We start from the raw sequence: 14,136 nt of genomic DNA, 5'->3' as shown, positions 1-14,136 counted from the left end.
TTTAAACTCAAAGCGGGATTTTCATCAATTAAACGCATTGCTTGCTAAAAATTGAATAAAACACACCCTGAAACGTCAAATTCGGTAAACGCAATAAGACATCTGGATGACAATCAAATCAAAAAGAAGCCAATAATAAGAATACGTTGCTTAAAAAAGGAAAGCAGAAGTTAAAGATGAAAATAAAACGCAACTTTTGTATTGGTATCGAAAAAGAAGACAGAGTTCTATCAGAAAAACTGCATAAAAAAACTACAGTGAGAAAAATATTTCAAACGATAAGCAATCTTTTTGGAACTGCTAAAAACAGTTCACCCATTGCTAATAAAATTGTCACAGATGGAGAATTTTTAACAATAGTTTCGCAAAGAAACAAAAAAAAAACATTTTTCAAAATCAAACTTCAGTCATAAAAAATACAGAAAAACTATTGTTAGTGAGACCCGTGACAGTTAAGCAATCAAACAAACTCAAGAAACAATTGCCTCAACATCAATCACTTTTTTATTCCGATCATACGAGAAATATTGGGACCTATTATGACTCTTTTGTTTCTAAAAATCAGGCAGAACAGTTTTCCCGAGTTTAAAAAACTTGAAAACAAAAACCCATGTAGTTAAAAAAGGAGAAACTTGAGGCCTCCGAGTAAAGAACGAGGTTCAATGTTAATTCTCCTTGGCAAACAATTAAAGGAAAAATCTGAATTAAAAACTTAAAAGTTTTTCCTCGGCAAAAATTACTTCATCATTCTCAGATCAATTTCACGTCAAAACGAAAACGTGTTGACGCTACTTTTTCGCTAGTTGAAAAATTTAGCTTTGATTGGGATAACCAATCCATCGAAACTGTATATAAATATTTTTGTTCCGACTTTCGGTACGAAAGTAACGGAATATTTGTGCTCGGGGTGGGTTTTTTTTTTCTTCAGACAAATTTCGACTTTTTAACTAGCCATTTTTGACGGATTTTTTTTATATCATTCGAAAAGTATTGTTGTCCTGAGCTCAAATTTGAAAAGATATTTCACCTGTGATCATTTTTCGTAAAGTTACAGGGGTTTAAAGGTTGCCATTTTGGCCAATTTGGGACAATTAACGCGCGATATATTTCGCGCTTTTAACGCGTAAGCGGATAGTTAATCCCTCTTAGAAATTGTTCCAAATTGGTTGAAAGAAGCCTATTTGTCATAATTGTTTTGCTACAAGGAGCGAATTAGATTCTTTGTACTGTATATGGCGTGTGGGGGGATTTTATTAATTTTTAATTTTTAATTTTATTTTTTAAATTTTATTACTGCTCCATAAACCTTAAAAGGCAGTCGGAACATTCAGGGCCTCGCCCTGATACGAGCAGTCTTGTTTGATTTTGGAAAAGTGTTCGATACCGTTGATCATACGCTCATACTGAACAACAGTTATTATTACAGTATTGCAGGACCAGCATATGAAATTCAAATTTCATGTTTATCAGATCGGAAACATTGAGTTTAAGAAATCCCAAACAAATTATAAACTCAAAAATCATATACCGTCTACTACAGGACTTATTTCAAGGATCACCAATTTTCATTCGGTTTTTACACGATATAACGAATATGATTAAAAATGCAAATGCTCATCACTGAGCTTATAATACAGCTGTATTGCAGACTGAAAAATCGAAGTTGATTAAACAATTAAAAAGTATGCCGATGAAGACAATGAAACGGTTTAATCAAAACAAACTGACTTTGAACTTAGGAAAAAGCAAAAAATTTTTTTTCGCTTAACTCATCGACAAAAACAATTACCCAATTAAAATGATCAATAAAAAAACTTGAGTTACAAGTTATTTTCAAATATCAATATGTCTATCTTGATTTAGAAAAACTGGAATTAAAAGATCATATTGAAACTAATAGTACAAAATTGATTAAACAAACTAAAAATTTTTTTTCAACTTTACACGACTGTAAATAAACAATAAAGGAACCAGTTTTACCAAACATACGTTAAACTTCTTTTTCAATTTCTGGTATTAGTATACGGGTCAAAAACCCAAATCCAACTCAGACACAATTGATCATAAAAGCGAAATTTTCAATTCGATTAAAGTTCGATACTTTGTGGTACTTTTAAGCAGTTTGTTTATTGATCAGACTATCCTATTTGTGGCATTAGGTAATAAGTGAATTAGGTAATAAGTCTGTTCCAAATATTCTGATACTGATCTCATTTGAAATAGTCTACAGTTAATTAGTGATTTTTCTTTAAAGGTCACTCTGCTAGAAGTAAATAAGTAGCATTCCATTCAGGGTTTAAATTAGACTTCGGTCGGTTATCTTAGTATACTTATAATATGCTAATCTTAATATTATGGCAGTAAAATCTGCCTGGAGCGCAAGTTATGTCGATTAAAATAACGGGGCAAATCTGAATTTTATACCTACTTTACATAAAACGAATCAATTTTAAAATTACATTTTGTTGGGAAAACAAAAATTCTTAGCCCAAATGTGGCCGTATAAAATTTCAACTACTAAATTGCAACCTCGATATGTTTGAATGAGTTCAACTTCAGTATTAATAAAAAATAGTCATAAAAATAGCGCCGTCTTCAAAAAAAATCGGTAAAGCGCGCAGAGGTTTCAAAAGAAACATCTACCACGGTAGCTTTATCTTTACAAGTTCAACCTTTTATGGCTCTAATGATTATCCTGGAATAAGAGTAAACAAAAAACGCGCTAAGCAAATATAATGATTATCTCCGGTTATTGGATTATGGATATTAAAAATTTTGAGATAAGCTCCAAAGTAAACCAAACATTTTTATGGTGCTCGACAAATATTGAGTTTGGAGGTTCAAACTTGGAGGCTAAAGCTATCAGAGCTCCTGTCAGTTTATCCTCTTCATCTTAAAACTGTTTGTCACATCTACAGAGCAGAGGTTTTCATAGGATCGTCAACACAAACACTATTATAGTCGTCGCACATTCCGAGAACTACAAAGGAAGGCTTGATCGAAGACTGTACGAACGGCTCGCGAAGACGAGCAATGATAACTTCTTCTTCGTTTTCTTCCAATATAACTCCCCCTCGGACTATGTCGTCAGCTTCGACTATCTTCGGAAGCGCCACTTTTTCAGTCGATACCGAGATTGACGAGTTAATGTATGGCACGGCTAATCCAGTGTTGTTAGATGCGAATACTTGAGTCACTGTAGATGTCTTCGCGCAGCTTTGTCCACGCATGAACATTTCCGTTAACGACAGTTTCGGAGGCTAAAGAAAATTATTTTATTATTTTTGCTACGGATAAAAATTGAAAGGTGTTTCAAAAGATCCAGGCCAGGGGCAGATTCACTGAAACTCAGGGATTTGACTAACTGACCAACCAAAAAGACCAACTGACCCCCATTAGTTATTACTAGTTTATGCGTTTTGTTTTTGACCGACTCACTCTAAATTTGTATTAAAGGCGCCTTTGGTGCCAAATACTCCAAGTAGAAAGCTGGAAAAATCAGTTTGATCGATCCGGAATAAAAAGCCAGCACAATATTCAGAACTACTCATTTGAACCCCCCATCCCCCAAACCTGGATTCACCATTAATTCGGACGATTTTCAAACAGAAATCTAAAGAACTCATAAATCACACTCTCACACAGCACTTCGTATTTCTCACCCTCTTAAAATGTCATTATTTACAGTTATTTTGGTGTTTTCCTGTCAATCAGTTTTTGTTGAACTTTCTATTTCATATTGTTTTAGAGAAATCAAAAGTGAAATCTGTCATTGACATAGCATCTCATTCAATGCCAATTGTGAGAAATTCTACTTGGCCGGTGTTTTCCAACGCATACTATTTTCAACCCGACTTCTGATAAATTTTCAAGAGTAACAGCTACCGAAAATCACAATGACGAGGTCGCGTGATGTATTATTTTGAATGTGGCTCAAACTATTTCAATTTTGAGTACAGAGAGTGCGTCAAAAACGCAATTCTTTGGGTAAAAACCCTCCAAAAATGCCTAAAAATGAAACATTGACCATTTTCATCAATTTGCCTGCGGCGCAAAAAAATTTCAGCAGAGTATTTTGAAAATTTATATCCGGCCACGAAAAATATTAGATCCGCGCCTGATTGAAAAAAGCGATGCCAAAAAAAAGGTTTCTTGCCTGACCTTTTTGAGATATATAAAGCGCATTGTAGAATTCGAGAAGGCCAAAAACTAAAATTGTGAATCTAGTGTTTATAGTGTATGCATCCTTTAAGCTTGTCAATTACGCCCAGAACATCTATCAATCTGAATTTTAAACATTTATCTTGCTCGTTTTGTTACAAAAAAATCCTTGAAGCTTGAAGTTTTTGTGTTCATGGTTACACTTGCAATTTCCTGATTTAATTTAGTTAAAAATCAGCCTAAAAAAAGGATATGGAGTATTGCAGTTTTTTTAATATTTATTTTAGAATAACTTTAAAAAACATTATTGAAATTCTACTATAGAAAAAGACAAGGCCTGGCAAGTGATGCCTTCTATGCAATTTACCAGATAACGTTACCCTGCTACATGTATCAAAGTTGGAACCCGCATCTCTTGACTGGCATTTAAAGTCAAAAATTTTACTTAGTTAAAAAAACCAATAATTGTTCTTCAATAATTAGATTGATTTTGATTCTTTTGTTTTAATAAAATGTTTTTATAAAGAATCTTTCTTACGCTATGAAATTATAAATTGGTATCTTTTGCCCCTACTAATGTTTTAATATGATCAGAAAAAAACTTTTAAGCTAAAATTTTAACCGTTTATAATTTTAGGCGCTTAGTATAGTTTTAAGGCGTTCGCTTTGAACACGTCAGATCAGGTACTCGATTCATTGCCATGGCAATAATAGAGCGCGATAAAAAAGTCTCAAATTATAACTTTAGGTCCAGCAAAACTTTAAAATTTCAGCTGTGATAGTGTAAGATGCAAACACAGCAGCCATGGTACAAACAAAACTTATTTCGCTATACAAAATCCCGGGTTGACCAATAATGCTACTCATATAATTTTCATTTAAGGAAAAATGCTAAGCATCCACTTTTGACGCGATTCCATAAAATAAGAGAGTTGCATGAAAGGCCTATGATTAGTGAATTTCATATATGGAATTTGTATGACTAGCAATTTTTCATAAACCGAAAAATTCGATTCTTTAAAATTTAATTTCTTAAAATTTTTGGGGTGTGATCGTAACCGAACACAAGTGACACAAACTATGGTTTACTCAAAATTAGAATCACCAACAGCATTGGAAACGACTTGAATTGTCTAAGAATTGTGGTACACAGATCATATACTGAAAGAATCAAACTATTATTTTTGGCAAAATTTTTGAAAGATGATCGTTTTTTAATTTTGAGTTTTACTTTAACCAAGGCATACATAAACATACCATGCAAAAAAAAAGAAATGATGAGCATTTTTGAAAAAAAATTATCCAGAAAAACGGAAAAAAAAATCCAATTTTTGTGGGAAAATAATTGTTTGAGTAAAAAATTTGGTTCGCGGTTGAAAAAACTTTTGTGGTAATTTCAAAATTATGTTAAAAATTATTTGCTGTCGCCTTCAAAAAAAAAGCTAGTCATACAATTTCTATACATAGAAACTGTATGACTAGGATTTTTCCGACAAAAAATTTTCTTTTTATTTAGCACAAAACACGGAATTTTATGCCAAAACAAGAAAAAAATTCTTTGAAAATTCGATGACACCGTTTTAGCAATATGTATAAATCTTGTATGAATAATATTTTTTCATAGACCCAGTTTGTGGAATGGTATGATTAGTATTTTTGGTCTATGGAGGTCAACCCGGGATTACTAAGTCTCAAAATTGGCAAAAACCAGTAACTGAATGTCAATAGACAGACTGCTTAACATTTGATAGATCTTCCGCGTATCGCAGAAGCGAAATATGTTAATTAAGATTGATTTCTGAGCCATATTAAATAGCAGTTTTTCTAGTTAACAAATGATATTGATCAAACTGGCAAGCTTTCCAGACCCCATAAATTTATGTAAACTAATCACGTCTAAAACTCTCAGTCAAAAGTTCCAAATTTTTCGAATGAAAAAACACCAAGCACAAATATCCCAACACTTTCTTCGAAAGTCGGGACACTTATAGGGAACAGTGAGTGTTTAACAGTTTTCATTGTAATTAGGGAGTTGATCTACTACTAATTGGCAACCTCCTAGTTCGGGCTTTGAAATGAAAGGCTTTGATATTGTCCCACAAATTTGCTGATTATTCTAAACTTTGGTCTCGAGAAAGATGGTCTTTAGAAGGAAAGAGTTACTTTTCAAACGGCCATACCTTAGCACATGAAGGGACCATCAATCAGGAGGTCCTGCACCTAATAAGAAACAGACACGAGCATATAGTGTCTGTGGTATACACAACCCTAGGGGTATCGGATAGATTAGTCGAACACTGGTCTTTATTCACAGTCAAGTGAATAAACCCAATCAAACTCACTTTGAAATTGTCTCATGTCAAATGCAAAGAAACTCCGTTATGCAAAACGCAATTAGCAGACAAAGAAAAACATAAATTACATGCATTTATGAGGAAACTGGATAAACCTGCTATAAGAGCAGCATACATTGAGTTTTATACCGGACCATTTAAAAAAAAAACACAGAGAAACAGTTAAGCAAATTCACTTTTTCAATATGAAAATTTTCCTAACTCGGATGTTAATTCTTATAGCTTCACGCAGTTAGGAACACTTACAGCATATGGTGAAAATTGGTATTCAAGCCTAGTTTAATCAGTAAAACAATTCAGACCAAATTTCTTTTCAATTCAGAGAGCATTTTATCGGTCAAAGCAAATTAGCATGAAACTGTCAGTTGTGATTTGACGAAGTTTTCGTGTCGGTTCTGTTCCTGACCTCTGACTTTTCGGTCAAAGTTCAAGTTCAGTACAAGTGTTGGATAAATCAATACAACTCAATTTTGGATTAAAAATTGAATTGCTCGTATATCAGAGCGAAACCCGGAATGTTCCGACTGCACTTTCAGGCCAATTTAGAAAGTTTTCGATTGAAAATTTGACGCAAAAAACACTTTAAAAAACGAAAAAAAAAAGTTTTTTTTTAAATGTTTTTTTTTTTAATTTAAGTTTATCTACAAAAGGACGTATTTAACTGCTTGTATTCTAATATGTAACAAATGAATTGCCTTAATTTATTTTCAAATGCATTGATCCGCCACGTACGCATGTTATTAGAACGCAATATATCGCATGTTAATTCTCCCAAATTGCACAAAAAAAGCAATTTTCGAGTCCCCACTTTTTCGCAAAAAAGGATCACAGGTGAAAATTTTATTATTTACGCCCAGGAAACAATATTTTTTCAGATTGAATTAAAAAAATTGGTCAAAAATGCTTGGTTAAAAAAACGAAAATTGATTTTAAAAAACCATCCCAAGCATAAATATTCTGCACTTTCTTCAAAAGTCGGAACAATGAGGTTCATATAGACAACTTTAAAACGGTAAATTGCGGATAGATTCTTTAATGCTATATTCATAAAATTGTCGTATGGTACTTCAGAATTAACGGCTTGAATTGATTTTTGAGGGCCGCCACCCTTCAATTATTTTACTTTTTGAAAGAAAGCTCAGCTCGATTCTGTCAATCAGAAATCCAATTTTCTGAAATCAAGCATTCTATTACAAAAAACACTCAATAACTTATGATGAATATTGGAAAAGTTATTTCAGCCAATCAGAACTCAGTGAGCAAAAATCCTAAATAAATCGCAAAAGTCTCAAACGGAACAAATAAATCCAGCCATTGAAACTCACATTGACTGAACAAGCAAACAGATGAGTTCTTTTAAGTTTGGTCAGATCTACGACGCTTTGGAAACAATTAAATTCTTGAATGATACTTGCTTCTAAAAAATGAAAAACAAAATAAAACATTTATTAGATATCTACACGAATTGTTTCTACTAGATTTGATTTTAATCTTGTGTAAAAGCTGTTTAGCCAATAGGAACGTCTAAGAGTTTTCATTGGTTGAGAATTTTACATCTTCCATCAGGAGATCAGCCCTGTAAAAGTACCGATAACTCAAGTAAATTTTGCCTAGCATCACTTACCTGTTCAAATTTTGTGAATTCGTAATTAATCTTGGACATTTCGTTAAACTTTGTTTTTTTTTAGATTTCTATTTGTTAAAACTTTGACGTATGTTTGCAATATTGTCGGCAGTTTGATCCATTTTACTTCTGTTTTCGAAAATCATATGGTTACTGAGTTATCGCTATTGTAGAGGTACAATTGTTTGAAAACTGATAGCGGCAAACACAACAAACGTGTTCATTTCCCCTCACTTCTATCTCATACAAGTTACCCGGCATTGGAGTTTTTGGAATTGTTTCTATCAATTTTCTATTTTATGAATTTTTTCAATAGATTTTTATCTAAACCTTGTGATCCAACGTGAATCCGTTTTGATTTTTGACCTTTTTACCAAAAATCAAATGCTGCAACGACAATGCCCCTTGAGGTTTTAACTTTTAGCTTTTCTTTGATCAGTTTTTTTTTTCACTGATTTAACCAATTAGAATAAAAAAAAATTGAAATATTTCAGAATTTTCTCAAAAAAAAACTTATTTAAATCCACATTTTCAAAATTATCTTTTTAAGTCATACTAATTGTAGCATTTTGTGCTAGTTGTGGGTTGGATAAACAAGTGAAAAAAAAATCTTCAAAAAAAATAAATCGTAAGAATTGCAACAAAAGCGCAAAATATCATGAGCAAAAATACGCGCACCACTAGAAACATCACAAGGAGCTTTCAGAATGCTAAAAAAACCAAGTTTTCGAAAAAATATTTTCTGTAGCAATAAACCTAGAAACACAAGCAGACAGAACAATATCTAAGCAAGCCGAAAGTTTTCAAGTTGCCAAATAAACAGGTATCGACTGAAATCAAAATCCCAGAGTTTGTCATCTCAAGCATAGCTGTTACAGCATGTTGCAAAAAAACAAAATCTTCAAAAAATCGGGCGACGGGAGCAAAGTCGAAAAAACTAAACAGAAGGAGGGTAGTCCGAAAAAGTACAAAAAGCACAAAAATCCAGTTTGCACAAAAAAAACAGGGCGCGTTTGGAAACGAGCTACAAGCTTTCTGTCTCAGGCAGTTGTGTTACCTCTATAGCAAATGTAACGGAGGTTGATTCAATTTGAATTTATAATTGTCAAGCGGCAAAAAAGCCGAAAAAATCTGAACAGAAACCCTTTAAACCGAAAAAAATTCTAAACTAGAAAAAAGTCCCCCTTCTCCTAAGAACACGAACACTCACAGGTTTTTTTTCGGTAGTCAAGCGAACAACGTAATAAGAAGCCAAAAAAATGCTTTGAAATAAGCCAAAATCTATTGAACAGAAAAAAGAGACCTGAAACTTCAACAAATTGAGTCGGTAAAATTAGGCCCCATGTTTAAAATGCTACCATGCTCAAAACATGTCTAATGCAACAATAACGCCCAGTAGATAAATGAGTCCTGTGAACAAAGTAAACTACTGTGATAATTTTTCGTAAAGTTATTGATCGAGGTTTAAATTTTGCCAACTGTCAACGTGTCAGCGGATATTTAATCTCTCTTCAAAAACGTTTCAAATTGAGCTATGGTTTTTGGACTATTTAATGCGTTACTGTATGTTTGCTTTCACTTTGATATTATTTTTAAAACAAAATTTGTTTTTTTTTGAAAATTTAGGATCTCCAAAATTTTCATACAATTTTCTTGACAGCAGCAAAACTTGTAAGAATGCCTGCCTTTGTCAGGAATAAGTCAAATTGAAACCAGAGAGCGTGCTCTAAAATTTTTGCAATCGTCAGCCAGCTAAGCAAAAAATGATAAATTTGAGCTCTCATTTCATAAAGGATAATAATCATCAAAAATGGAAAAACTAAATCAGTGCCTTCATTGATGTTTGCTCATGCACGGACAGATTTTAGATTTTTTAATTCCGACAGGTCGCAGTCAAAAAATATGGATACATCAAGTTGGCATTAATCGATGCAACTAAAAAAAGTAAATACACAAAAATTACTAGATACAAATATAGAAGATTGTGAGAGTATCGATCAAATAATCAGCAAACAGAAGAAAAGTCGGATGTTTTTCGCTAAGCTGATTCACCAACATCTTGTCTTTTAGTTTATTAAAAACTGGAAAATTTATGATGACTAGACTCACAGCTGAAGATGGGCAGCTTCTGATTCGGTTGATCATACGTCGAACCCAGCTTTCATTCGAAGGATTGTTATTTGGGCAGTTGTTTCCGTTCGCACGCCGCCGAGAGTTGACGGGGGTTGTTGTGGGGGCAGAGGTGTCGCTGGCATGTCGCAGAATCAGTGTATTGTAGATGCAGGATGTCTTCGCGATCGTGTTTGCAGTCAATGAGAAAACTTTACCTGAAAAAAAGCAGTAACATCTAGTTTGCCGGTTCCAGCGTACTCATTTTGTAACGAGGGGAGCTTGAGCGTGAAGCGACCAGTGGTTCTGTTTTCTTTCCATTTGATAGAAAAACAGAAAAACTTTCATTAATTGTTGCTTATCGTTTTTTCTGACTGGTCACATCAGCTGTTCACAATATGACCTAGTGCTCGGAAAAGTAATAAATTTAATTGAACATCATTCTCTCGATATGGATAATCTGAGCATTATAAACCTGTTTCTTTTTTTCATCTGCTATCTTTTTTGTAGGGAGCAGTTGTGATTACGTCTCCGCCTCTCAATCGAATGGTCGGATGTTCGAGGCCCATCATGAGCCTTTCTCGTTGACTGAGGGAGAGGCAATATTACCCACCCCAAAAAAATTGCCTGTAGTTTATAAGCAGGGGCACAACAGCGGTTCTCCGAGATAAGCTGAACAGCTCGTATGTTGGACCATTCCCTTGTGGATGAACCGTCTTAACCGTATTAACATATCAAAGGATACCCGCGCTCCCTTGCACTATATGGTAAGAAATTTTTTGTTGAACTTTTGTGAAAACAAAGTAAATCGAAGTATCTCAAGTAGCGTTTTTTTCCAACCAACATGGCTTAAAAACTGTTGCGTGAACAACTGTAACAAAGTCGGCACATCATGATTAAAAGTAATTGCAAAGTAAAAGAGCACTGTCTTCAAAGGCCATTTTATCAAACTATCGATGCATTCAAGTTATAGCGTTTTCTTTTTAATTTGTTCAATTTTAAAATGAGAAAAAATATTTTTGAAATTTATTCAGACCCGCTCGTGTAGTTCATCAGGCTAACAATGATCAATTAACATACAACAACATATAATCTATTTTTCATTTCGATACAAGAAACTTATGGAAATAAATTGATATTGAAATTTTTAATGCAAATAAAATAGGCCAATTGGAAAACAGTTTTTATCGAAAAATGACTAGAAAAACGAAAAAAAATTGTTACAAAATTTCAATGTTTTCTTTTTTTTTGCAGAAAAGTTTTGAATTTTGATTACAAAATTGGCGCTAATTAACTACTAAAACTGACTTTACTCAAATGAAATTTAGTTTTCACGGCTTAAATTAAGTATAAACAGGTTAATGCAAGCCTTCACGCTCAACTTATTAGGTTGAGTTTCGACTAAAATCAGAAACTTCAAACTGGTTTTTCTCGACACTGAAAAAATTTATTCAAAAAATTTTAAATTGTTTTGATACTGATTTTGCGTGGAAAATAAAAAAAAACACTCGAAAACAAAGTTCCTCCACATTTTTCCAATGGTCGGAACAAAGAATCATTTTGTTCCTGGAAAGAACGGATCAGTTAGACCTCCGCGACTAATTAACTGGTTTTATCAGCGATTTGAAGCATTTTCGGACGGGCGTTTTGGTCGAACAAGCAATGACACTTTGAGATGGAGTAGTTCTGATCGATGGAATAAGGGCGTATGATGACTTATGTGAAAATTTTGTGTATTTTCAATTAGAAAATTAATTATAAACTGGTACTTTGAGATGCAGAAAGAAGATTCTCGTATAACAGAAGGAGCGATTAACAGATACTAAAACCAGCCATAAACAAATGCAAATTCCAAAACGCGAGATAATCCTGAAGTAAAATTTTTGAGGCCCCAAAAAACATTCCAGTCAAGACCAGTTACAAGTCACGGAATTAGATTTGCTTCTGTAAAATTCTCTCATAACTTAAATTCAGTGCTGATTTAAATGATCCAGACAAAATGAACCAAAACTAGAAAACTCAAACGCGTTTTTCGCATTATTGCGTTAATAATAGACAAAAAGAAAAGTGCACAAAAGTTGCTAAATAATTTAACAGAATTAATACGGTGCAATTTTGAGGATTCAAAACATAACATCAAAAATTGCGCTGAAAGTACCAAGTTAATTGATTTAAAAATTTATACCAAAAGAAACCTTTTACATAGCTCAAAAAAATCTTAGCAGAGTAAAGTCTTTCAAAAATTTGCGCAAAACAAAACGTTTAAATTTTGTTTTTAAGCAATAACTTTGGGTTTTATATAGTAAAAACTACATTTTTTGACTATGTTTTTTCATAAATTTTTCCAGTAGCAAAATCGCATTTTGTTACTGGAAAAATGCATCCAGGGGTGGATTTGGGGGGGGGGGGGGATCGGATGCCTCTTCCCCTCAAGGATTCGACCCCCTCACCAACCAAAATTTGTCCCTTTGGTAATATTTTATGACATCCATTTTTGGCTGACCAACCCTGAAATTTTCTTAGGGCGCCTTCGTCACCAATATATACTAATTTGTAGGGGGAGGCGGGCCGAAAAAAAAACGAATTTTTGGTCAAAACGATTTTATACTGCTCTGGCGCGAAAATTTTTGTCAATCAATTTGACCAACTTAAAAAAGGTTGGCAAATTTTTTTGAATTTTTTAAAACCCCCCCTCGAGAAAATCCTAGATACGAACCTGAATGCATTCGAGCATTACAAAAAATACCAAAGGTGGCAAAAAAACTAATTTTGCTGCAAAAAGGGAAGTTTACAAAACCTATAAAGGTCTTATTGAAATTTCATTTTTTGCAACATGCATCAATAACAGAAAAAAAAACGCGTCTGAACTAATTCGACCTGTATTTGATATGTTTTATTTGTTTATTTTTCATTAATGACATGCAGCAAGGCAAACTCTAATTTGAGTTTTACAGGATATGTGTACTTCCAAAAAAAATATGTGCGTCGTTGGTTTCAAATGACCCAGTTTTTTAAATCCATCACCCGGCATCATTTTTTCTCGAAAAAACCTAATGTCGGTGAACCAAAAAGTGATAACTGATTTCTCGAAGAGGCACCAAAAAAAAGACCAGTTTCAAGCTGCGATTAGATCAAATTACTAAAATACTAAAAAAGAACAGGGGAGCCTCGTTTGGTTTCTGCCATCGATGGCTGCCTAGAAGCAAAGGAAATTAGGTGTTGGTAACCAATCGGTGTTGAAGTCGGATCAATACATGAAATTATGCTAACCGAAGGGGATTCCAAATATCATGAACATGCCCAATACAGCGTAGGGCACCCAGGCGAGAAGGAAGGAAGCGGTGGAAATCATACACATGATCACAATTCGCCGTCTCCTGAAACAGACAAAATTGAAAACAAGACGGCGAGCTACATTAGATAAGATATATTATCTGCAATCACTTTTAGTAGCATTACGGGGCTTTGAACATTGGCAATACGGCCAATTATCAATCTGAGATAATTAGCGCGATATGTTTCGTTCGGTTTTTAGATAATTAGCGCGATCTAAAGGGCGGGGGCCGGCCTATTAGCATGTGCGTCGATTAGCATGCACATGTAAAAGCATTAGTTTGCAGACTCGCTATTTCAAGTTTTGCTCACTCACATTTGCAGTTTTGATCAGCGTCAGCCACATAGCCTTGGCCAAAATTTTAGTTGGCGAAATTTAACATTTTATTTCCCCAACAAATCAAATGGTTTTCAAAGATATTTGAAAATTTTGTCAATTTGTTTTTTTGTTATAGTACTTATTCATCACTTCGGCATTTGAAAAACGTGATGAATCGTTGCGCTCGGAATTAATCTGCAGACAAATTACGACTTTTTACTGAAACAATTTTTGAG

The 14,136-nt window shown here is 33.7% G+C and overlaps 1 protein-coding gene across 2 annotated transcripts in view; it reads right to left on the bottom strand.

Moving 5' to 3' along the window:
* Positions 1-2,351: 2,351 nt before the first annotated feature.
* The window catches only part of LOC134856725 (rhodopsin, G0-coupled-like), a 46,686-nt gene continuing 34,901 nt past the window's right edge, over positions 2,352-14,136 (bottom strand). Inside the window, exons 4-7 of one of the 2 annotated variants that reach the window (XM_063872997.1) lie at positions 13,519-13,625; positions 10,249-10,466; positions 6,342-6,381; positions 3,155-3,260 (exon numbers count right to left, since the gene is read on the bottom strand). In XM_063872997.1, coding sequence (XP_063729067.1) covers positions 6,343-6,381; positions 10,249-10,466; positions 13,519-13,625 — 364 coding nt within the window. In that variant the 3' untranslated portion in view covers positions 3,155-3,260; position 6,342. Of the gene's footprint in view, positions 3,261-6,341; positions 6,382-10,248; positions 10,467-13,518; positions 13,626-14,136 lie in introns of both variants that reach the window. The other variant, XM_063872996.1, reaches the window with a different exon arrangement.

The sequence above is a fragment of the Symsagittifera roscoffensis genome, chromosome 1, assembly GCF_963678635.1.
Source record: "Symsagittifera roscoffensis chromosome 1, txSymRosc1.1, whole genome shotgun sequence".
Classification (NCBI taxonomy): Eukaryota; Metazoa; Xenacoelomorpha; order Acoela; family Convolutidae; genus Symsagittifera; species Symsagittifera roscoffensis.
Note: the sequence above shows the minus strand (reverse complement) of the source record. Positions and strands in the feature narration are given on the sequence as shown.